This window comes from Myotis lucifugus, unplaced genomic scaffold, assembly GCF_000147115.1.
Source record: "Myotis lucifugus unplaced genomic scaffold, Myoluc2.0 scaffold_211, whole genome shotgun sequence".
Lineage (NCBI taxonomy): Eukaryota > Metazoa > Chordata > Mammalia > Chiroptera > Vespertilionidae > Myotis > Myotis lucifugus.
This window is the reverse complement of record NW_005871259.1, coordinates 805444-830550: the sequence shown is the minus strand read 5'-3', so window position 1 is coordinate 830550 and position 25107 is coordinate 805444. Positions and strand designations below refer to the sequence as shown.

General features: G+C 41.5%; 3 protein-coding genes across 12 annotated transcripts in view; 2 read left to right on the top strand and 1 right to left on the bottom strand.

The window, feature by feature from the left end:
• Positions 1-18444, top strand: part of CHD1L (chromodomain helicase DNA binding protein 1 like) — a 43726-nt gene extending 25282 nt beyond the window's left edge. For 6 of the 7 annotated variants that reach the window (XM_006097768.3, XM_023761554.1, XM_023761553.1 and 3 more), the window contains 9 exons: positions 648-813; positions 3523-3671; positions 5684-5847; positions 6582-6787; positions 8335-8433; positions 13561-13631; positions 15754-15868; positions 16614-16722; positions 18083-18444. In XM_006097768.3, coding sequence (XP_006097830.1) covers positions 648-813; positions 3523-3671; positions 5684-5847; positions 6582-6787; positions 8335-8433; positions 13561-13631; positions 15754-15868; positions 16614-16722; positions 18083-18161 — 1158 coding nt within the window. In that variant the 3' untranslated portion in view covers positions 18162-18444. Of the gene's footprint in view, positions 1-647; positions 814-3522; positions 3672-5683; positions 5848-6581; positions 6788-8334; positions 8434-13560; positions 13632-15753; positions 15869-16613; positions 16723-18082 lie in introns of those variants that run through there. The other variant, XR_002831427.1, reaches the window with a different exon arrangement.
• Positions 18445-19918: 1474 nt separating this feature from the next.
• Positions 19919-22280, bottom strand: METTL18 (methyltransferase like 18). Of its 3 annotated transcripts, none has more exons than XM_014463503.2 (2): positions 22067-22280; positions 19919-21276 (listed from the first exon to the last, which is right to left on the bottom strand). In XM_014463503.2, exon 2 carries the CDS (start codon positions 21079-21081, stop codon positions 19963-19965), a length of 1119 nt encoding a protein of 372 aa, XP_014318989.1. In that variant the 5' UTR covers positions 21082-21276; positions 22067-22280; the 3' UTR covers positions 19919-19962. The 3 variants fall into 3 exon arrangements, with proteins under 3 accessions (XP_014318989.1, XP_006097829.1, XP_014318990.1); XM_006097767.3 differs by having other exon boundaries at positions 22121-22280; XM_014463504.2 differs by lacking the exon at positions 22067-22280 and adding an exon at positions 21594-21974.
• A 31-nt stretch (positions 22281-22311) lies between these two features.
• The window catches only part of CUNH1orf112 (chromosome unknown C1orf112 homolog), a 39195-nt gene continuing 36399 nt past the window's right edge, over positions 22312-25107 (top strand). For both annotated transcript variants that reach the window (XM_023761648.1, XM_023761649.1), the window contains exon 1: positions 22312-22521. In XM_023761648.1, the coding sequence (XP_023617416.1) occupies positions 22411-22521 (111 nt within the window). In that variant the 5' untranslated portion in view covers positions 22312-22410. The remainder of the gene's footprint in view (positions 22522-25107) is intronic.

The following is a 25107-nucleotide window of genomic DNA, read 5'->3' as shown; positions in this document are numbered from 1 at the left end:
TCTATCCCTCTCCCTTCCTCTCTGTAAAAAATCAATAAAATATATTAAAAAAAAAAAAAGACTAGCATTAATCACCCACTCTCCTCAACTATACATTTGGTCTCTGGCCAAACTCTTCCTCCTCTAGTACCTATTGCATGCAGGCTGCTGTAGAAGCTAGAAATGAAAATGATATAGAAGACAGCAGAATAAAGAATAATGATGTGCTTTGGATCCATCTGACTTGGGTTCAAATCCAGGCTTTGTCACTTGTTGACTCTGTGGCTCTGAGCAGATATCTTAACCTCTTAGCTCTAACAGGGTCTCTGACTTCTCTGTGTCTGTTGAGAATGCCTATGAAAAAGACTCGGTCAGGAGGACAATGGTAATGCAAGAAATTACTGTTATTCTTCAAAAAAATAATTGGAGGCTCCTAACTTGTTTTTATTATGAGAATTGTCAAAATCAACATCTCTGGCCATCATTTATCATACTTTCTGTTTAGCCATCATTCAATTGTTAAATGGCTCTGTTGGTTTCTTATCATGGGGAGAGAAGAAACGGCCCACCGTCAGGGAAGGAATATAGCTGGTGTCACTTAGCAAATCCCTGATATCCCAGTGTTTGATTTCATGAGAACTGACTGGACTTTGTTTTCTCCATTCAAGTTGGGTGAGATACTCAAATTCGGTTTGGATAAACTGCTGTCCTCTGAGGGGAGCACCGTGGATGAAATAGACCTGGAGTCTATCCTGGGAGAAACAAAAGATGGCCAGTGGATCTCTGATGCCTTGCCTACCGCAGAGGAAGGAAGCAGAGAGCAAGAGGAAGGAAGTAAGTCGGGGGTGAGAGCAGCACAAAGGGCACAGCCCCCCTAAGCGAGGACATGAGATGAGTCCCCATGGAAGGTCCTCAGTACTGCTCTCTGGGACGTCTTTTTCCTACCCAGCCTGTTCTCATCTCGGGCACACTGTTTAAGACTGACTTGGTCCAGGAACCCTTTCCAGACTGACTGGGCATTATCTGGCTATTCCCTTATAGCTGAACTTTGAATCAGAGTAATGACATTGATGCTTATGTGGTATCAATCTCAGGGATCTTAGTTTGTACTTTTCCTCCCTTGGTTGCAAGCATCCTCTTCTTTATTAGTAAATCCGACCGTCCTTAGTATGGTGCTTTCCATATAGTGATTCCTTTTCTGAATAGCATGAGGGTTTGTTTTCTAAGTTACAGTTAACACTGAGTGTGCTGTGCTCAATCAAAAGTGTGCCCTCTCTCATGCGCTTTATGCACCTAATTTTCCATTTACTCTTCACAATACCCCACGAGGTGCAGGCACCACTTCATTTTAATTTTTTAACGAAGCAATACATGTAAATCATGAGATGCTTTGGTCATTCTCTTAATTTTTCTGAGTTTGGTTAACATTTGTCTATTTCTATTCTGAATATTTGAATTTCTGATTTGAAGTTTTTTTTTTCCACATAGTAGCTTTGTAAGGGTGTTCCCTGATGTCTTATGCTTGTTTAGAAAGGACTTTATTTTTTTTGTACCAGTGGCAACAAGGATTCAGTGTGGACTTGGGTGAGAGGTTTGAGAGTCCTATTAGGCTTCTTAATTCAAGAGAACCTTATCCCATGGGTACAGAGATCAGGTTCAGTGTCTTTACTGGTGGGGAGTAGGGTTGATGTGACTTCTGGTCTTGGGTTCTCTTATCTCTGTATGACCCTGAGTTGTCATCACTTGCTTCCTTCCTACCTTTAGCCATAATGCTGCCAAGGCATGTCTGCCCCTTCTAAGTTGTCCAACTGCCAAAAAACAATTACTTTTTCAGGCAGCCCAGCATGTTTGTAAGTTGAGAATTGCCTGTAATATGAAGCTACATATGTTGATCATATTTGACACTTCTCGGCTCTTTAATTATTTTTTTCAGCTCTTTATTTGTTTCCACATGTTGATGGAGCACCTCATTGAAAGCCCACTGTTGATTTAATTAGCAAGTGCCAATTAGAATTACAGCTGGTTGTATTTGGGTATACGTGTGAAGCAATTGATCTCTTGAGAATAAAAATATTTTGCTTTCGTACTCTCTAGAGCAGGGGTCCTCAAACTTTTTAAACAGGGGGTCAGTTCACTGTCCCTCAGACCGTTGGAGGGCCGGACTATAGTTTAAAAAAAAACTATGAACAAATTCCTATGCACTCTTCACATATCTTATTTTGAAGTAAAAAACCCAAAACGGGAACAAATACAATATTTGTATTTGCATGTAGCCTGCGGGTCATAGTTTGAGGACCCCTGCTCTAGAGAAAACATACTTATAGCTGATTTCATAATGCTGTGAAAATATATTCTTTGGTAACATATACTATTTTTTTAAAAAATATATTTTATTGATTTTTTTACAGAGAGGAAGGGAGAAAGATAGAGAGTTAGAAACATCGATCAGCTGCTTCCTGCACATCTCCTACTGGGGATGTGCCCGCAACCCACGTACATGCCCTTGACCGGAATCGAACCTGGGACCCTTGAGTCCGCAGGCCGACGCTCTATCCACTGAGCCAAACCGGTTTCGGCGGTAACATATACTATTAAATACACTTCAGTTTAGAATCATCATTTCACCTCTCTGTGGTTGCTAGTCTTGTCATGAGTTTCCTTTATCAGTGATTCATGGTCTTGGCAGGTCACCCAACCTCTTTGAGCCTTTGTGCTCCCATCTGTAAAATGGTGCTGTTAATGTCTGCTTCTCTCTTTTAAACAGTTGCAGAAATCTAATGTGATAATGATGTGAAAGTGCTCTGATAGCATAACATGCTAATTCAAGATTACACTATTGCTGTTACTGTAATTGGCCTGTTATCTCTTCTCCTATAGACACAGTAATATACTGGAAAGAGTACACTGGCCTTAGAGTCAGAAAATTCTGCCTTTTTTATTTATTAACAGTAAACATTGGGGAGTCCCTTAATCCCTGTCTTGGTCTGTCTCTGTTTTCCCTTTCTTAAGTGAAGGGGTTAGTTACACCATGATTGTGGTGAGGCTCATGAAAATGCTTTTTGAGATCTGGAAAGACTACCGTAAATCTAAGGGATTATGTTTATGATTCCTCATTTTTCTCATCAGTTTGCCGCTTGCTTTTTTAATATTATAGAAAAGGGGAAAGAGTTGAGTATTAAAGATGTGTTCAGAATATGTTCTTAGTTACTAATGTTGGGAGGTTTGTGCTGAGGAATAGTGTGGCATGAATGAGTGATGAGTGATTCAAAACTCAACAGGATGGAGGTACTCACGGACCATGCAGAGATGACCAAAAGGGCTTTAGCCATGCTCTCCTTTGAAAAATAAATGTGTGAGATCTCCATTTGGATCCAGACCCGTCGGTGTCAGTGGGATCGGAAATGCAGCACCTTCATCACAAGCTAGTCTTGGCCCGTGTAGAATACAGGCTGTTCCTTGTTCACCCTGGTTATTGCTTTGAATAGAACTAATCAATTTTCTATAAACACCTAACATTTCTCTTTTTATGTTTTATATTCTTAGAAAATCATATGTACTTATTTGAAGGGAAAGACTATTCTAAGGAGCCCAGCAAAGAAGACAGAAAATCATTTGAGCAACTGGTGAATCTTCAGAAAATCCTTTTGGAGAAAACTAGTCAAGAGGGCCCGTTACTCCGAAATAAAGGCAGTGTAAGAATTATCTATAATAATAAAAGCGTGATATGCTAATTAGACCACAGCGGACCACCTTCTGGACGTCCTTCCAGACAAAGCCCGGGCTGTGAGGGCTGAGGCAGCCACCGCAACCCGGCCCTCGGCTGTGAGGCCGAGCCCCTTGCACGAATTTCGTACATCGGGCCTCTAGTTAATTTATATAAAAGAATAAGTTCTTCCAATTTTTTAAAAAATATATATTTTATTGATTTTTTACAGAGAGGAAGGGAGAGGGATAGAGAGTTAGAAACATCGATGAGAGAGAAACATCGATCAGCTGCTTCCTGCACACCCCAAACTAGGGATGTGCCTGCAACCAAGGTACATGCCCTTGGCCGGAATCGAACCTGGGACCTTTCAGTCCGCAGGCCGACGCTCTATCCACTGAGCCAAACCGATTAGGGCAAGTTCTTTCAATTTTTCATTCTAAGTGAATAAAAAATTATACTGGGTGTGATTTTTTTTGGTAGTAAAAATATATTTTTATTGATTTCAGAGAGAGGAAGAGAGAAACATCAATGATGAAAATCATCCATCGGCTGCCTCTTGCATGCCCCTACTGGGGATCGAGCCTGCAACCCGGGCAAGTGCCCTGACTGGGAATAGAACCCTAACATCCTGGCTCATGAACCCTAACAACCACTGAGTAACACCGGCTGGGCTGGATGTGATTTATTAAGAAATAAATTGTAAGCATTTGCTGAAATATAAGTATAATTACCTTGGCCAGTGTGTGGAGTGGTCTCCCCCTCGCCGTCTGCCTTTCTCCAGCCTTCAAGCCTTCAGTCTTTCTTTTAGTCAAGATGAGTGATAAGCCAGACTTGTCTGAAGTGAAGTTTGACAGGTCAAAACTGAAGAAAACCAGTAACAAAGAAAAAATTATTCTCTCCCCAAAGGAAACTATCCAGCAGAGAAAGAGTGTGTTCAAATATTGTAAAAAAATCTTGTCTGAAGAACAAATTTCAGCATTGCCTGAGTGTCTTGGATTTGGGCTTGTTTTTGTGTTGTAGAGATTTTAGGCATCGTCTGATGTCTTCTCACTCATACTCCCTGGCTAAGAGTCAGGGGTAACCAGAGTTCTCTTACATACATTTTTAAACTCCTCATTGCTGCATAAATTCCAGCTGGCAGATGGTGTTTAACCTCACATTGATGGCCTTTGTGTCTGTAGGGTGAACCACTTGTAACCTTCTAGGATGGATGCTTCCATTGCCCTCTAATCTTTACGAAGTGACATGCTTTTGCAGCTTCTTACAGTTTATTTCTAATGTAGCAATAAAATGTATACATAATCACTAGAAACAAGAAATATAAGTATGATTAACTGTACTGTAATATAAAAACTGTGTAAAAGGTTGGCATAAAAAACATTAGGAAGGAGAATTTATTTTGCCACTTACCGCAGGTGAAAGCAGCTTGTCCACTTAAACCACCCCTGGGATCACTGTGTTACAGCCATATGCATACCCTTCTCTCGATGATCATGACCCCATGTCAGTAGGAGAGGATCGCAATCACACTATATCTCTAATGTCCATATTTGGCACTTAATATGTACTCTTTGAATGCTAGCTATAATTAAGACAATCATGATGTTGAAATATTCTGTTTAAGAAAGAAATATAATACATTGTACGAAGATTTTCATTAAAAAAATGGTTAAACCTAAAATGGCATCCTGCAAGGTATGCTTTCCATTTTTAAAAAGTGATTTTTCTGAAGTGCCTTATTATTAATGAAATTAATCAAAATGACGTATAGCTTTACCAACCATGCCAGTCCTTTGGCTGAGTTCAGAGCTCAGTGTCTGGTCGCCATGCCTTTGAGATGTGTGATGGAAGTACAAATTGAAGTGGCACGGAGATGCAGTGTTTTGTGAAATATTAAGCATGTTGCTGCCATACAGAGTGTGTTCTAGGGAGGAATGAAACTCATGAAGGAACAGGCAGCCCCCAAACTTCTTGGTTATAGATCTTGTTCTTCCACAGGTTCTCATGCCAGGCCTTGTGGAGGGTTCTGCCAAGAGGAAGCGGGTTCTAAGTCCTGAAGAGCTGGAGGAGAGAAGGAAGAAAAGACAAGAAGCAGCGGCCAAGAGAAAGAAACTAATAGAAGAGAAGAAGAGGAGAAAGGAAGAGGTGGAACATAAGAAAAAGTATGTGGGCGTTATTTGACTGCATTATCAATAAAGCTGAGGATCACAGTTGGTAAAAGAATCACTGTTGTATACTGAGTCCACAGTTGAACATCACTTTAAAAAAAAAGTATTGATTGATTTGAGAGAGAGGAGAGAAAGAGACATTGTTTGTTGTTCTACTTACGCATTTACTGCTTGATTCTTGTATGTGCCTTGACTAGGGATTGAACCCGCAACTTTGGTGTATTGGGATGACGCTCTAATCAATTGAGCTAGCTGGGGCTAGAACATCATTTTAAAATTGCAGGGGAAAAAATTGCAGAAAACTTTTATAAAGCTGGCAGCTCCTACTGGTAACAATATTTTTATAATGATTAAACTTTAACCTAAACAGTTTGCTGAGGTGAAAAGTCCTGAGTGCCTAGGCAGAGAAGATACATTCAGTTGGGGCAAGAAAATTTAAGATCTTATTGTAGCTAATAAAAAGTAGTTTACTCACAGTCCCTTTCAGTCATGTTCTTAAGAACAGGGACATCTGGTGGCTGCTCATTATTGCAGTATAGACAGGAAGCAGTCAAGCTAATGGGTAAGCCTTCTTGTTTATTAACAGATTGGCAAAAACTCAAATCAGGGTGAGTTTCTAATTGCATTTCCACTTGGCACTCAATGTTTGTGAATAGCAATACAAAACGTGCTCCACGGGAAATGGTGATTTGCCTGATTAAATTCCTTTTCTCTCTGGCCTGTTGAAGGATGGCCTGGTGGGAGTCCAATAATTACCAGTCCTTCTGCCTGCCTTCCGAGGAGAGTGAACCCGAGAATCTAGAGGACGGGGAAGATGAGAGCTCAGTCCAACTGGATTATGAAGATTCAGATGCGACCTCCATCAAGTATGTTAGTGGTGATGTCACCCACCCACAGGCCGGCGCGGAGGATGCTGTGATCGTGCACTGCGTAGGTAGGAGAAATGGTATGGACTCAGGGTGGGGGCCTCAGTCTTTATGGTGCTAAGAACTGGGGAGGATGAAGCAGAACCCTGGCCTAGTGCAGTCTTGTGTGGTCAAAAAGTGTGAATTTTAGAATCAAGAGACTTGGATTTGACTCTTGTCTCTCGTTTACCTGGTTGAGTAACCCAACCTCCCTCGGCCTCCACTTCCTTATCCGTATAATGGGATGATACTATCTACATTATTCTCTTCACAAGGTTTTTAAGAGAGTGAAAGGAGGCAACATCCATAAGACAAATGAATCCTTTGAGTAAAAGCAAAATTCCAAGCTTGTTTCCCCCTCACAATCTTTGCACTTTTTTACTTCCTCTGCCTGGAACCCTCTTTCCCCAGTTAGCCACCATCAAGCATTGTTCAAATGTCTGTGTGTCAGAGAGATCTCCCCTGCTTGCCTCGTACAGAACAGACCCCATCCTCACGCCTCCATTTCTCTATCCCCTTTCTTACCTTATTTTATTTGATGACACATATCACCATCTGACATTATGTATTTGACTGTTTGATTGCACTGGAAAATAAGCTTCATGGGAGCAAGGTTTGTTGTCCACTGCTATAACACCAGTGCTTAGAACAATGCCTGACACGTAATACATGCTAACAAATATTTGTAATATGAATGAACGAATGGCTCTAAATACAAGGTACTGACCAGCTATGTTAACAGCAGCTTGAAGGAATCATTTAACCTTTCCTCTTCCTTACCTGTAAAATGGGAGTCACGTATTGCTGTAAGTATTAGTGCTACAACTCTCTTTGTTTTGTTACGTCAACTCTCCACTCTTCCTCGGTCATCTCCCAGGAATTGCAGAAGTTCTACAGAGATTTTGCTCTTGCAGAACACTAATTTTTTTTATGGTTTCCTGTTATGATGGCCGGGTATATTAGAGAAAATCTAAACATATTTGAGAAATCCAACCTATGGTATTCCTAGGAGATTAGATTGATTTTTCAAAGGGAAGAAAAAACTTCCTTCTAGAACAGTGGTTCTCAACCTTCCTAATGCCGCGACCCTTTAATACAGTTCCTCATGTTGTGGTGACCCCCAACCATAAAATTATTTTCGTTGCTACTTCATAACTGTAATTTTGCTACTGTTATGAATCGTAATGTAAATATCTGATATGCAGGATGTATTTTTATTGTTCGCGACCCACAGGTTGAGAACCGCTGTTCTAGAAGTCTATTTGGTGTAACTTTGTTGATTTTTTTTTTTTAAATATATTTTATTGATTTTTTACAGAGAGGAAGGGAGAGAGATAGAGAGTTAGAAACATCGATGAGAGAGAAACATCGATCAGCTGCCTCCTGCACATCTCTCACTGGGGATGTGCCCGCAACCAAGGTACATGCCCTTGACTGGAATCGAACCTGGGACCTTTCAGTCCACAGGCCAATGCTCTATCCACTGAGCCAAACCAGTTTCGGCATTGTTGATTTTTTTTAAATGTGAACTGGACTTTGCCTCCTATAGAAGAAAATTTTCTCTTTCTTCTGTCAGATGACTCTGGCCACTGGGGCAGAGGTGGTTTATTCACAGCTCTGGAAAACCGATCCACTGAGCCAAGAAAAATATATGAGCTGGCTGGGAAAATGAAAGGTAAGAATTTTTTAATTCTGCTCAGTTCTCTAGAATGGACTTAGAATGAATAAAATGAATAACCTTAGATGGGTTAGGGATGGAATAAGAGAGGACACTTAGGGTACGTATCATGTGGGTTTAAAAAGCAATAGAGAAGGAGTCGGAAGAGCTGGTTGGAGTCTGAATTCTGTCATCAATTAGCTACTTGTAATGTGACTTTGAGGCAGTCCCTTCCCCTCCCTGTGCCTGTTTTCTCAATTATAATTTGTGAATAATGGGACTGTAATGAGGATAATGAATGTGCAACTGCTTTGATAAATGTTGATCCCTGCATGCATGTTAAAGTTTAGGATTTCATTGCTTATCCAACTCACCCCATCTTCATAAGGCAGTGGTCGGCAAACTCATTAGTCAACAGAGCCAAATATCAACAGTACAACGATTGAAATTTCTTTTGAGAGCCAAATTTTTTAAACTTAAACTATATAGGTAGGTACATTGTTATTAACTTAATCAGGGTACTCTTAAGGCTTAGGAAGAGCCACACTCAAGGGGCCAAAGAGCCGCATGTGGCTCGCGAGCCGCAGTTTGCCGACCACGGCCATAAGGGAATCTCTCATGAAAATGTGAGAGGCTATGGGAGAGAAATCAGACACACCATTAAAGTGCTAACAGAAGCTGGGTGCTGAAGGGAAGGAGGCTGTATTATAAAGAGCACAGGCGGGGGTGAAGCTGTTTGGTGCCAGGGGATTTGGAAGTCTGAACAGTATTCTCCCTTGGCATAGAGAAGGGGTAAGGGCACCTCCTCTTATGAGCAGAAATCACCAAGTGGCAAAAGGAGTAAAATTATTTCCCAAAGAACTTGAGAGGCTAAAGGACCTTATTCAATAGAGAAGGGCCCTTCACATTTCTCAGAGATTGTTTTTTTTTTTTAATTCTTCTGCTCAGTTCTCTAGAATGGACTTAGAATGAATAAAATACTCTTTCTACTAAAACAAATTACTGGAAGATGGCTTTTAATATGTGTTGAAATAATTAACCCAGGTCTAGATATTGATTGGGCAGTTAGAGCCCAGAGGTCAGAGCTAGAGGTGCAGGTGGAGGAGTATCTGTTTGGATCCTTGTTTGAAACCAAGAGGGAGATTTGATGAATCTAGGATGGAATGCATATCCTCACAGCCTAAAATGCACTGTTCTATTTATAAGAAGTTTATGTAAACCCCATGGTAACCACAAAGCAGAAACCTAGAGCAGATAAAAAAAATAAAAAGATAAAGAAAGGGGAAAAAGAGCATACCAGCATAGAAAATAACCAGTTTAGAAAGACAGGCAGAAACAGAGGGAAAAGAAGAAACAATGGAAATGCAAAACAACCAGGAAACAGTTAATAAGATGGCATTAGTAAGTTATTTTTATATATCAGTAATTACTTTAAATGTAAATAGATTGGATTCATGAATCAAAAGGCACAGAATGGCTGGATGGATTAAAAAATTAAAAGACCCAACTATATGCCTCCTACAAGAGACCCACTTGAGCCTTAAAAACACACAGACTGGAATTGAAGGGATGGAAAAAGATATTCCATCTAAGTGGAAACCAAAAGAAAGAAGAGTTCGCTATACTTATATGAGACGAAATAGCCTTTAAGCCAAAAATGGTAATAAGAGATGATGAAGGTCATTATATAATGATAAAGGGATCAATTCATCAAGAAAATAGAACAGTCATAAATATATATGTACCCTAAGTACATATCATTGGCACACCTAAGGATATTAAGCAGATATTAACAGATATGAAGGGAGAAATAGACAACAATTCAATAATAGTAGGAGACGTCAACATCTCAGTTTCAGCCATGGATATGCTCTCTCCAGATAAAAAAATCAACAAGGAAATGATGGGCTTGAACCAGACATTAGATCAAACAAACCTAACATGTATAGAATATTCCATCCAAGAGCAGCAGAATATACTTTCTTCTCAAGTGCATATGGAACATTTTCCGGGATAGATCATATGATAGGGCACCAAACAAGTCTTAGCAAAATAAGAAAATTGAAATCATACCAAGTATCTTTTCTGACTACAATGGTATTAAACTAGAAATCAACAACATGAGGAAAGCTGGAAAATCACATGGAAACTAAACAACACATTCCTGAACAACCAATGGGTCAAAGAAGAAATGAAAAGGAAAGCCAAAGAATATCTCAAAAAAGTGAACACAGCATACCAAAAACTATGGGATGCTGCAAAAGCAGTTTGAGAGGGAAGTTTATAGTGATAAGTGAATATATTAAAAAACTAGAATGATCGAAAATAATCCACCTAATGTTACACCTCAAGGACCTAGAAAAGAAAAACACATTAAGCCCAAAGTTAGCAGAAGGGAAGGAAATAGCAAAGATTAGAATGGAAGTAAATTAGAGACCAGAGAAACAATAGAAAAAAATTAACAAATCTGTTTATCTTTTCAAAAAGAAATAAAATTGAGAAAACTTTAGTGAGACTAAGAAATAAGGAAGACTTACCCTAGCCAGTTTGGCTCAGTGGATAGAGCGTCGGCCTGCGGCATGAAGGGTCCCTGGTTAGGTTTTAGTCAAGGGCACATGCCCGGGTTGCAGGCTCAATCCCCAGTAGGGGGCGTGCAGGAGGCAGCCAATCAATGATTCTCTCTTATCATTGATGTTTCTAACTCCCTCTTCCTTCCTCTCTGAAACCAATAAAAATATGTTTAAAAGAAATGAAGACTCAAATCAGAAATAAAAGAGGAAAAATTGTAACTGAACCTACAGAAATACATAGGATCATAAGAGACTACTCTGAACAATTATATGCCATCAAATAGATAACCCTTAATGGATACGTTTGTAGACTCACTTCAATAAGAGGTGTTGGGAAAACTGGATGGATACATGCAAAAGAATGAAATTAGACCACTTATACCATATAAATGAACCCCTCAAAATAGATTACTTATTTAAATGTAAGACCTGAAACCATACGACTCCTAGAAGAAAACATAAGCAGTAAACTCATTATTGTTGCTTTCTCAGCAAGGGAAACAAAAGAAAAAAATAAACTAAAAAGTTTTTGCATAGCGAAGGAAACCATTAACAAAATGAAAAGACAACTGACTGAACGGGAGAAGATATTTGCAAATGATACACCGATAAAGGATTAAAATCCAAAATATGTAAGGAACTCGCACAACTTAACACCAAAAAAACCTCCAGACAATCCCATTTGCACTGGTCAATGTGGCTCGGTTGGAGCATCATCCCATACACTGAAAGGTTGTGGGTTCGACTCCTAGTCAGGGTGCGTACGGAAGGCAGCTAGTTGATGTTTCTCTCTCATGTCAGTGTTTCTGTATCCCTCTTCCTTCCTCTCTTTCTGAAATCAATAAGAACATATCTTCGGGTGAGGATTAAAAAACAAACACCCAGACAATCCAATTAAAATATGGGCAGAGGACCTGAATAGACATTTCTCCAAAGAGGACATACAGATGACCAACATGACTAATCATCAGGGAAATGTAAATTAAAACCACAGTATCACCTCACACCTTTCAGAATAGCTCTCATCAATAAATGAACAAATAAGTGTTGGTTAAGATGCAGAGAAAATGGAACTGTTGTGCACTGTTGGTGGGATTATAAATTAATGCAGCCATTATGGGAAACAGTATGGCAAGTCCTCCCAAAATAAAAATAGAGCCTTCATGTGATCCAGCAATTCCACTTCTGGGTATTTATCCAAAGAAAAAACACACACTAATTTGAAAAGAGATATGCAACCCTATGTTTATAGCAGCATTATTAGTAATAGCCAAGATATGGAAGCAACCAAAATGTTCATCAGTAGATGAATGAAGAAAGAAGATGTGGTACATATTACTCAGCAATAAAAAAGAAGGAAATTTTGTCATTTGTGACAACATGGATGGACCTACTGGGTATTATGCTAAGTTAAATAAGTCAGACAGAGAAATACCCTATGATTTAACTCATATGTGGAATCTACAAAACAACACACACCCACAAAATGAATAAACAAAAACAAAATAGAAACATCCATATTTATAGAGAAAAAGCTGATGGCTGCCAAAAGGGAAGGTGGGGTGGGAGGATGGGAAGAAAAAAATAAAAACTTAAAGTGCTTCTGACAGTCTTCTTCACTTCAACATTCTGGCCACAGAGTAGGGGAAGTAAAAATACCTTTATAACCTAATGCTAACTGTGAGTTCCAGAATATGGTCAGGCCCTTTGCAGCCAAACATGAGTATTAAGTCCTTGCCCAAGAAACAGGTGACTTGTTCTGAATCTTACAAAAAATACACCTTTTTAATTGCTTGCAGAGAATTTTAAAAGGTAACACTCATCTCCTTGATTGTATTTTCCTATAGACAAGCAATCAAAAATTGAATTGCCAATTTGTTTAGGTGAATTATTTCAATTATGGACTTTACCTTGAGAGCTCAAACTTATCAGATGTTATTTGAACAGATTTAACAGGCACTTTTCTTTCAGTTCTTACTGATTCCATTTATATTTCTGAATAAAGAAGAGTATTTTTTATACAATAAAACCTTGTACATGAGCCAGGAAAGAAATATGTTAATCTACCTTAGCTGAGTAATTTCTATTTAAAAAGTATTATTTTTTATATGTAACGTACTGTGCCAGGATCTCAAATTTTTGTAAAAATTGAGTTTTTTTGGGAACTAAGCCATCTCTTTATGAAAGGGGTAAACATAAATATCAGGCAAAAATGGCTCAGCTTCCCAAAGACCCTGGTGCTACTGAATGGAGAGCAGGAAGCCACTCCGAGGACTGAGGTCTTTAAAGACACAGAAGTTAGGGCACTTAGAGAGAATGCCATCATATTCATGTCTGAATCCCCAGGCTTAGAGCACAATGCCTGGAATAGTAGGGTGTTCAATAATGTCAATAGTAAACTTTTGTGAAATAAATATAAAGTAGAAAAAATGTTTTTGAGGGGGAAAAAGGGAGTACCTAGCTAAGACAGTGACTGGGTCCAGGAGAGTGAGAAAAGGCAAATTTGAAACCTGATTGAACTCAGTCTGCAGCGAACTTAATGTTCTTTCTGTTGCTCCTTTTTCTTTTACCGCAGACTTGAGTTTGGGAGGTGTCCTTTTATTTCCTATTGATGATAGAGAGTCAAGAAACCAAGGGCAAGATTTGGTAAGTGGAACAAACACACATCTCATATCAGAGCTAAAATATGGCTCCTCTCGCCTCCCCTTGGAACCGCTCCTGCTCCCACTGGCCTCTGTCCCTGTAATTCGTTTGCCAGGGCTGCCATAAAGTACCGCAGGCTGGGTGGCTTCAGAAACTGAAACTTATTTTCTCACAGTTCTGGAGGCCACCAGTCTGAGATTAAGGTGCTGGCAAGGCTGGTTTCCTCTGAGGCCTCTCTGCTCGGCTTGCAGGTGGTTGGCTTCATGCTATGTGGGGACATGGTCTTCCCTCTGTGCCCAAATTTCTTCTTCCTGTAAGGATGTCGGTCAGATTGGATTAGGCCCCACCCTAAAGACCTTTTCAATTTGATTACCTTTTTAAAGGTCTTCTCTCCAGATACAATCACATTTTGAAGTATTGAGGGTTAGGGCTTCCACATACGAATTTTGGGGGACACAAATGTTGAACCTCACCTTCTGCTGCACTCTGCCGTCCCCCGTGCTTCTGTTCATCACAGCTTCTGGAACACTGTCCCCCACTTCCTTCTTCTCTCCACTGATATAGAGGACAGGCCCCTCCTAATTGCAGAGTTTAATTTTGTCTTTTTATCCTCAATATTGCATGCAGTATGGCTTATAGGAAATGCTCAATAAACATTTACTGAATGAATAGGAAAACATGACTAAAAAAACTGACGGTTTTGTCATTTGTTACATGAAAAGTTCTATAAAAGACCTTGTTTTCTAGCCAGCCATAAGCCAAGAATAACCAATCCACATTTCCTCTGCCTGCATTAAAATTCTTCTTTTGTATCTTCAGTGTCTCCCACTTGCCTGTGATTTGGAATTATTGTAAAATGTTTTATTTACCACTAACTTAGCTTTCTCCAGGGCCTGAATTCATTCAAATTTTGGGCCAAACTTCACTGACTTAGCCCTGACTGGTGTGGCTCAGTTGGTAGGAGCCTTGTCCCAAAAGGTCATGGGTTCAATCCCCAGTTGGGGCACATGTGGGAGGCAACCAATCGATTTTTTTTTTTCTCTCACATCAATGTTTCTCTCTCTCCCTTCTCTCTCTCTAAAATTCAATGAACATGTCCTTGGGTGAGAATTAAAAAAACAAAAAAACGAAAACTTCACTGACTTAAACAAGACATTTAGAAACTAGGCTGAGAGGACCTTTTCTTGAGGTTAATGGCCTGTGTGCCTAACAACAAAGTGGTTTCTGCTTGTTTAATCATGTAGTCATTTCTAAAATGCTAAAAAATGAGAATGACACAGTGGTTGTGCATAAGAAGCTCAGAAGCCAGTGACTCAGAAAAAACTGTTTACAGTGAGTACAACCAAGACTATGATGTGACTACTGGTGTAAGTCCCAGATATTGACTTGACACTCTCTCCAGCTCTACCCCTCTTCGATTAGGAGGGTGGAGGTAGTTGGCATTGTGAACAGAGATAGAATGACCGCTTATCCTGGTGGTTGCAGAGCTTACCTGAGCATCAGCTAGCGGGCTAGAGTACAAGAACCTCAAAAGGCCTTTCTGCTCCAAAGACTCTGAAAAATTCCTTCTTTATCCTTGAGAGCATTTAGAAAGGCCAACATGTCTTGGACTCAGGTTTTTTTTTTTCTTCTTCTAATTTTTAAATATATTTTTATTTATTTCAGAGAGGAAGGGAGAGGGAGAGACAGATAGAAACATCCATGATGAGAGAGAATCATTGATTGGCTGCCTCCTGCATGTCCCACACTGGGAATCGAGCCCGCAACCCGGGCATGTGCCCTGAGTGGGAATTGAACCGTGACCACCTGGTTCATAGGTCGACGCTCAGCCACTGAGCCACACCAGCTGGGCGTCAGGTTTTAACATATCTTAAAAAGAGTAAGAAAAGCTTATATAAAGTTGCCACAAAATAAGATAAAACAATTACAATGGGGTGTGAAATCATAGATTTGATAGTATATGGCTACTCAGGCAGAGCATTCCAAAGAGGTGGAGCTATCCTGAGTGATCCATATCGGGCTATGCCTATTGGGGGACTGCACACACCCCCTCCAACGGCAGGTCACTTAGTTGGCCGTGTAGCCATCTCATGCCGTGTCAGCTATTAATGATGGTTTCTCCTAGTTGGCCTTGATTGTGGCTCAGCACCGTGATCGCTCCAATGTCCTGTCCGGCATTAAGATGACAGCCCTAGAAGAGGGCCTGAAGAAGATTTTTTTAGCAGCAAAGAAAAAGAAAGGTGAGCTCCTCCATTTGTCCTCAGGAGTAGATGGATTTCTGTAATACGGTTTTTAAGGGGTGAGAAATGTCAAGAACCTGTTCAGTATACGTATAAAGGTAAGTCCCGATGTGAGAGGCGAGAGAAGTACCACCTTGTCATCTTGTATTTGTAAAGCCCTTTTTCTGTATCCCTGTATCTGTGATCTCTGTGTACATCTGCATCCACTGGGGGACTTGTGTCATGATTTTACAGATGAGGAAGGAGGCACCAGAGGTGAAGTAAACTGGTCAGATGCAGTTGGGAAATGCCCTCTATCGTGTCCTCTCTTGGAGAGTCACAGTCCACATCAGCAGACAGTTCTCTGTCAAAAACCATAGTTCAGTGTTGTTTCCAAACCTTGTATATCTCAGAGTTTGTTGAACTGATGGACTTGTTAAAGAATCTTTGCTGATTTTGATTACATCTCGACCATTCATCATATATTCTGTTTCCATTGTACCTACTTCTTTCCAGGGCCTACCTGTAGGTCAGTCCTTGTGTTCAACAGAATTATTTTTCCGTATTACATCCCTCCCCAGAATATTCTTGATGTTATAATTGTGTGCTTTGAGTGGGATGCTCCATGATTATGTACGTTTGGTCCATTGGAAACCACAGAGAGACTAAGAGTAAACATTATTTTCTCCTTTGTGTATATATATATCCACCAATCCATTTTTGATGAAGGAAGACATCATAATCTATTCTTTCTTCTTTTCAACAGCAAGTGTCCATCTCCCACGCATTGGGCATGCTACGAAAGGTTTCAACTGGTATGGTACTGAGCGACTTATACGGAAATACTTGGCTGCAAAAGGCATCCCAACTTATGTGTATCCTTTTTTACTCTAATAGTGACCCCTCCCACTTCAAAAGGGAAAATGTCCTACATTTTCTGATATCTCTGTTTACTCCAAAGCCTCCTCTGCCACATTTTTCACTCTGCCCCTCTTTAATGAGAGAAAATCTAAGAAGCACTTTCTACCTTGTATCGAAGAAGACAAGTACATCCAAGCCTTTCTGGGTGCCAAGAGCTAAAAGACACATGAGAGGAGACCCATGTGGGTGGCTGGAGGTGGTGTCTTGGCTGAGGCACTCTGCGGGCACCTTCCCGTGGGGTCCAGCGGCCGAGTGGGCGGAGGCCCAGGGTGGGACGGCCTGCCCTCCAGAGAGCCAGGGTCTCTGATAGTTCAGCGGCTTCTCCTGAGGAGGTACCTGACATCTCCAGGAAATCTCAAGGTCGGTGGGCACTCCTCACTTCCAGATCTGTGTAGACCCCACAAAGTCTCGGTAACCTGACAGTAACATCCCCCCACACCACCAGTCTACACAACAACCTTTAACATCCAGGATGGACCTGACTTTCAAGAATGAGTTGTCAACAGTGAGACACCCGTGGTTGTGGATTTTCATGCACAGTGGTGTGGCCCCTGCAAGATCCTGGGGCCAAGGTTAGAGAAGGTGGTGGCCAAGCTGCATGGAAAGGTGGTGATGGCCAAGGGGCTGTCCACAATGACCAGATTCCTCCCCTCTCCCAGCTGAGCCTGGCTGTGTTCCTGGCTCATATCAGCCCCAGTCCCTTTTTGCCTCCCCTTTTGCTCCACATGCCCATCTTTAGATGTTTCGCTGCGTGGGTCTCTCAGGCATATTTGTGCTTGAGCAGGGAATCTTTTGTTGAAATCTGGGTGTTCGGGTTGTTGAAACTTCCAGGGGAGAGACTAAGGGGTCTCCCACGCCACCATTCCTCTGATAGAATCTAGTTTTGCTAGACTAGTATTTTCTTCTAATGACCTCTTGGTTGTATAAGTTAGAATTGTTTGAACTATTACAAGAAGTCCAAATGTTATAATCATATAGAAACTCTATCTTTTTTTTTTTTACTTAGATACTTACTGAAATTAATTCACTCAGTGTTGGTTTTCAAGGTATTTAAGTTACTATAAAAACTTAGTAGAGAAGTCATGTTTTATACTCTTGCATAATTCAAGCAGTATCAAAAGCATTCTAGTACATCAGCAAAAGCAATAATAAGTACTATCAACATCTGAAGGCTTTGTAATATGGTGAAAGGGAATTAAAGGCATTCTACTTCTGGAGTGGTTATCTCAATAATGACTAAACTAGACAACTAGTAGTTCTAGTAAAGTTGATTTTAAAGTGATGAGATGCATCTTCCTTGACTGTCCTTACCAGATACTACTTTCCCAGAAACAAGGCTGCCGTCCCTCATTCACAGTCCTCATCTTCCTCCTCAGGACAGCTGCCGCCCTGAGAACCAGCCCCGGCTCAGCCCCAGCCCAGCCCCAGCCTAGCCCCAGCCTTCAGCCACTAGCTAAGGGTTTTGCTCAGAACTACTCTAATAGAATATTTTGAAAGGAATTGGTATCTGAAAGGTGGGCCTCTTTTTTTTTAATTCTAATTTTGTTGTGGATGTGTTGCTCTGACTGGTACCTGTAATACAGGGATGTATACGTTAGTTGGGAAAGTCCTTTGGCAGCTTCTCAGGGCCCCAGTTGGCATAGCTATTTGAATAATAATAAAATTTCTATCTCTAATGGTTTCATTGCTTTCTTTCCCCCAATCTAGATTTCTTCCCCTCTGTCAGACTGGATTAGAATATGTAATAGTCTCAGTGTTCTAATTGCCACCAACTTAAGCTATATATTTAATATAATATCAACCAAAATACCAAAGGAATTGTTTAAATTGTCAGAATGATTGTAGAGTTTACTTGGGAAAAATGAACATATATACACAGTAAATAACATACACTGTACCTTCAACAACAACAAAACAAGGTTTGAAAAGGAAAGAGCAAGTCTTGCCTGACAGATAAAATTACATTATATAGGTGCACTGATTAAAACAGTTTACTACTTGTACAGAAATGGGCAGTGGAAGGATACACGTAGATGGGGCTAAGACAACTATCTAATTATTGGAGGGAGAGGGGGAAGATAAAAGCATTTGGTCTGGCTCTTCCAAGGCGTTAGGGTGGGTTAATTAAATATTTTGACCACATATAGCAGGCTAATTTTCAAGTTGATAATTTTGTGTGGCCCGAGAATGATGTTATAAATATCCAAATGGCCCTTGGCCGAAAAAAGGTTCCCACTCTTGGTATATATAAAAGTTAAGAAAGTATATCCTAAAAGTTCCCGTCAGAAGGAAAAAAACATTGTTTTATTTTTCTCTAATTTTTTTTTGTATCCATATGAAATAATGGATATTAACTAAACTTATATACATGATATGTTTATAATATGACTATATATACACACATTAGGGATTTATGTATATTGTATACAATTTTTAATGATGGGCGTAAATAAGATTCTTTAACTGTGACTTCCATTTCAGAATAATACAAGGGTGCTAAATATTTGTGATGAAAAACAGGCAGTGGTAAAGTTGAGACCACTGGGGTGGGTAAGAAAAGCTTTTAAATAGACATCAGTTCAGATTCTGGTTCAAGGTGAGAAATGTGATGGGGATTTAATTACTTCCTTGACTCCAATTTCTTTATAAAATGGAGATACTAATTATAACCTGAATCATAGCCCAATTCAGGGCTGTTATTAATATTAAATGTTAGTATATGTAAAGCTCTTCTGCCCTGAACATAGTAAATACTGGGAATTGTTAGCTATTGTGACCATTATTAAAATGAGGATGCTATATGCCTCATAAGGTTATAAATATTAAGCAAGATGCTATACAAAGTACCTAGTTAACAGATGTCCAGTAAATATATTTTATTGAATCCTAATTTCTCAAAATAAGACCCGAAGCATGGAGGCATGGAACAGACTAACATACTTTGATGCGGGGTTGAGAGGGAGGAGAAGAAGACCTGGGGGCTGGGGGGGGGGGGGGGGCGGTAGGGCCTGGGAGGAGCGGGGGGAAAAGGGGGAGAAAATGGGAGACGTCTGTAATACCATCAACAATAAAAATATATATTAAAAAATAAGACCCTTGCTAATTGTATTATAAAAAGTAGCAAAGCAGAAATTAAACATTCTCAACAAGTTTTCAGTTATTCTGTTTATTTTACTTAGGACACTCCGTGGACATTAACTGGGATACTTAAAAGTCATTTCAATTAGGAATCTTTTTAGTCCTTCATCAATTATTTCAAGTGTTCTAGTCTTAAATACATTCCTTTCTTCTACAAACTTCTGAAAGAGATGAACACCTCCACCTACACCAAAATAATGTGCTTTGCTGGCCAAAAGCACCCGCCCATTTTTACCTAACAATTGAAGGAATGTTTGGTGCAAAGTATCATAGTAATCCGGATTGTAAATCGTTTCTGAGGTGAGAATGAGATCATATTTTTCAAAATGTTTTTCACTGGTTACAAGCTTACAAAACTTAGACCACTCCCCAGAAAAGAACCGGCATTGACCTAGTTTTTGTGCTACTTTTGATTTCCTGCATCTTTTCACATCCGGCTCATTTCCATCATTTTCTTCATCTTCCAAAGTGGAGTTAGCCACCACGTTAGGTAAAGTTACTTCGTCGATCACCAAACTGTTATAATCTTGAAAATGAACTTCTTTGGCCCCTCCCTTGAGTGCAGTTAAACCCAGCAACCCTGATCCACAGCCAAGATCCAATACTTTTCCCCCAGCAAATTTCACTTGGGCCTTTGCGAAATAAGCCAGGAGGTCAAAGGTACATTCCCAGATTTTTAAACCTCCTTCATAAACACCGGTAATCAGATCAGAGTGAGAAGAAAAGGTCTTTGAAACGATGTTTTCTCCAGGGCAGTTCTCTTTCAACGAGATGGTTTTCACTACTGATATGTTAACGTGCTGGATTCCTGGTAATGTTTCTATGACTTTATTTTCTAACACTTTCTTTAAATCTTCAGGCACAGCATGCTCTTTGGCAAGTCTCAAGCAAGGCTGTTTTTCATGAGGCTCTAAGTTCCCTGAACTGTGAGCTGCATTGAGTGAGCTGCATGTGTCTTGGGAGGGGGCTGCATGTCCCACTGACGTAGGTCCCCACGAGTGATTCGGAGGCAAGACAGACTGCTCTGTAGAACATTTTGTGTCCCCGTGTTTACCTTTTTGACTTTCTGAGACTGAAGACTCTTTTGAGGAATTTGGGGTCAAAGTTCCATCTCCAGGGGGCGTTAATTCATTATCCAGATGGTCTTCTATAGTGAAATTAAATTGGAAGGTCATCCTCGTACAATCCTTCAGTTCAAAGGGAGACTCCTCAGCTTCTGGATAGAATTGATGACACAGAACATAAACCTGTTTCAGTTATTTAAGTAGTTTTGTTTGGGTCACTTTCTCTGTAGTGGCTTATACAGTTATAAATATTTAGAGATGTTTCCAAATGACTTTTTAGAGGTCTTTGCTTTTCTTTCCGTTTAACTGGAGGAAAATAAATAAATAAAATTGTTAGTAAATAGCAAAATGACACATTTCCTTGAAATATAATATTAAACAGTAATCACCCCAACCCCCTCAGCTAGCTACTTTTTCTATACAAGTTTTGAGGGAAATAAGGAGATTTGGAAACACACAACCCCGCAGGGGTCAAAAGCTGGATTAGAGAATGAAGAGTAAAAACAGATAATAGAACAGCAGCAGCAACAACTAGAAAAAACAAAGTCCCACATTTTCGGGAAGGAACTGACAAGTCTAGCTGCTTGGTGTCTGTCACGTCATGACCCTGCCCAAACATTTACCTACTAAACTGACAGCATCTCTTCACTCAGTCTGTTCCTGTTTCAAGTAACAGGAAATCAAGAGTTTCTTTTGGTAAATGTGTAGCCCTGTAAAAACTTGCACGGTTCTACTCTGGTGCAAGTTCATGCAAATGACCTCACAACACTTAGTGGATATCAGCAGCCCTAAGTGCATGGGAGTGGGGTGATTTTGGAGTAATCAGTAAAGATTAGTTTGGCGGCAGAACAAACACACAATAAGGACACTGAACGGTTGGAGAGGCCTGTGGACAGTGGAAGCAACTTTACCGAGACTCTCACGGTACTAGACCTGCTTCAGATCGTACAATTCTGGCAGGTGGGGTCTCTATTCCCATTCAACAAGACGTACAAAGTGGGTCACACGGTGAAGTGGACAGGAACCGGATCCAACCCCATCAGATGTGCAATCTCAAAGCCCCCTGGGATCGACGGTAGCAAATCTGGGGACTTACGGCCTTCACCTCCCCAAAGCGCCTCAATGTAACAACAAAGACAGTAATCTAGACCTTGGGAAGCTCACAGCTCCGCCAGTTCCCAGCTCACGGCCGCGTGTAGAAACCTCATGTCACGCCAGATGCTCGGGGCTGAAAGCGCGCACCAGTGAGTCGAGTCCTCCGCGGGCCAGAGAGGCCCGCCTTGTCTCAGCCGCGCAGGGCCCCGGCTCAACAAGGAGCGCAGCCCGCTCCCTCTCTATGGTATTGGCGCCGTCGGAGAGCTCGCAAGGCCTGCCGGGACGGCGGCGTTTCCGGTCTCGGCGGTGGCGGGACTGATTTGAAGCTGGTTGCTGGGCAAAAACATGTCTCAGGAGGGCGCCGTCTCGGCGAGCGCCGTGCCCCTGGAGGAATTGAGCAGCTGGCCCGAGGAGCTGTGCCGCCGGGAGCTGCCGACTGTCCTGCCTCGGCTCCTCATATCCTTCGCTGTCGCTTGCACCCAGAGGGGAGTGGGCGGCAGGTGTCGCAACTTTCCCCTCAGCTGGGCCACACCCGCCGCCAGGTCGTGTTGCGTTCCCGCCGCTTGAAATCTCCCGGTTCTTGGTCGGTGAGCGAGATGGAGCCGCGAGGGGACGGCGGGCGAGCGGGGACCGTGTGCCCGAGAGCCAGGGCATGCCTGGCTTTGGGACCGACTGCTCGGGCTCGCAGAGGTGCCCTCTGCCCCTCGATGGTGGAGGTGCGAGTGGCCTTTTCGTCCATTGCTCTGTGCCGGGGAGTTTTTCTGTGCTCCTCACGACTTGTGGACAGGAGAGTGGGAGAGGCAAGGACTGGGACCCGAGCGGTAAGGCGAGACCTGACTCTCAGCCAGTGGTTCTCAACCTTCTGGCCCTTTAAATACCGTTCCTCATGTTGTGACCCAACCATAAAATTATTTTCGTTGCTGCTTCATAACTGTAATGTTGCTACTGTTATGAATCGTAATGTAAATATCTGATATGCAGGATGGTCTTAGGCGACCCCTGTGAAAGGGTCCTTCGACCGCCAAAGGGGTCGCGACCCACAGGTTGAGAACCGCTGCAAGCGGGATGAGGCAGAGTCCCTCTGAGCTCTGTCAGCTCTAAGATGCGTGGCGGATCTGAACGACACATTCCCCGGGATTGTGAGGACTATGGAGGCGGAGGGTGTCGAAGTGCTGCTCCCTCCTCGCCCGCCGCCTGTCCTGCAGCGCTGGCTGGGAGGAGCGGCTCACTCTCCTTGTTGGTTCCACCTGCCGGGGTGGAGGGGCTGGCAGCCTCGGTTGCCCAGGTGCGGACCATTCCTTAGTAGTCTCGTGCCTTTGTGGTTGTCAGTGTGCCTGGAGCCCTGGCCGTTCATGGTAAAAGGTAATTTTTTTTTAATGTTTTTGCGCTCACCTTCAACATAAAACTACACTGAAGAGGAAAAATGACCTTTATTTGAGAGAGTCCACACCCTGCATAAATAATGTTTACAGTTAAAGCCAAACACAAATGTTGCCATCCCATAGACGTCATTGGCACACTCCCACTAGGTACCAGAGCCCCTTTGTTAGTCGTTGTGCAGATAAGGAATCCCCATCCTCAAGGATTTGGACTTGGAAAAAAACCCCCACAGGATTTTGACTTGGGAAAGGAAATAGCTATCCTTCTCAAAGACATGTTCTGGGTCCTTAAACTGGGTGTATCAGGCAGGATGGCAGGCTTTGGAGTAACAAAGATAAGGAACATGGTTCCTCTTCTTCCCCTCAAACTTATAGGGCAGTGGTTCTCAACCTTCCTAATGCCGCGGCCCTTTTACAGTTCCTCATGTTGTGGTGACCCCCAATTTCCTTGTTACAGATTGAACATCATTAAAGCATAGTGATCAATCACAAAAACAATATGTAATTATATATGTGTTTTCCGATAGTCTTAGGCGACCCCTGTGAAAGGGTCGTTCGACCCCCAAAGGGGTCGTGACCCACAGGTTGAGAACCACTGTTACAGGGGAACCTCAGTAATTGAAAGTGAACATTCCCACCTGGTTTTGCATCTCACACTTAACATTCAGAAAGACCCAAACCTGTTCTACCCCCAGTGTTCTTCATTGAAATACAGCAGGTCCTAGAATAATGTGATTTCGTTCAAAGTCATTTCATTAGAAAATAGGAACTTTTGTTTAGATCAGTTGGCCTATGGAAAAAGTGGTTTTGTGTTTCTTTAAATCACAGAATCTATTGATAAATTAAGTGAGGACTTAACTGTAAATGGTTTCACAAACCTTGAATCCTCACATCTAATCAGCAAGTTCTTTTGTCTCTGACTTCAAGCTGTAGCTTGAATGCATCCACTTAACTCCATCCCCAGTTGCTATCACTTTATTCTAAGCATCCATCACCTCTCACCTGGACTGTTGTTAATAGTTTCCTTATGTCCTCTTATAATCCATTCTCCAAAAATAGTTCTGGGTGAAAGACCTGCCATTTTCTTTTTAAACACCCCCCCCCCCCACACACACACAAACTTACTGTAAGGCCCCATGTAATATAAGCCTTGCCTTTTCCTCCTGCTTAGCTCACTACATTCTGTCCACGAAGGCATGAATTCCCCACCTCGAGGTCTTCATGCTTGCTGCTCCCTCAGCCTCCCTTGTTCTCCAGCCTTTTGTGCAGCTCATCATTCGGGTCTTGGCTCAAATTTCACCTCATTTGGCCCTTTTCAGAGCCCTCAACTTTAGGTAGTTCCCACAAACCCAATCTGCAACACTTTTATTACTTTGTCCTGTTTTCTAAAGAGTACTTTATCATTAATGAAAATCATCTTGTTTTATTTAAAAAAATGTTTATTGCTTTCAGAGAGGAAGGGAGAGGATGATAGAAACATCAATGATGAGAGAGAATCATTGATCGGCTGCCTTCTGCACATCCCCCAGTGGGGATCGAGCCTGCAACCCGGTCATGTGCCCTGACCAGGAATTGAACCAGTGAGCTCTTGGTGCACAGGATGATGCCCAATCCAACGAGCCATACTGGCCGGGCTATAAGTGTATGTTTTATAATTTGATTA

Bases quoted from the DNA above. Each gene is read 5' to 3' on its own strand.
- METTL18 (XM_014463503.2), bottom strand. From the start codon at position 21,081: ATGACCTTCCAATTTAATTTCACTATAGAAGACCATCTGGATAATGAA.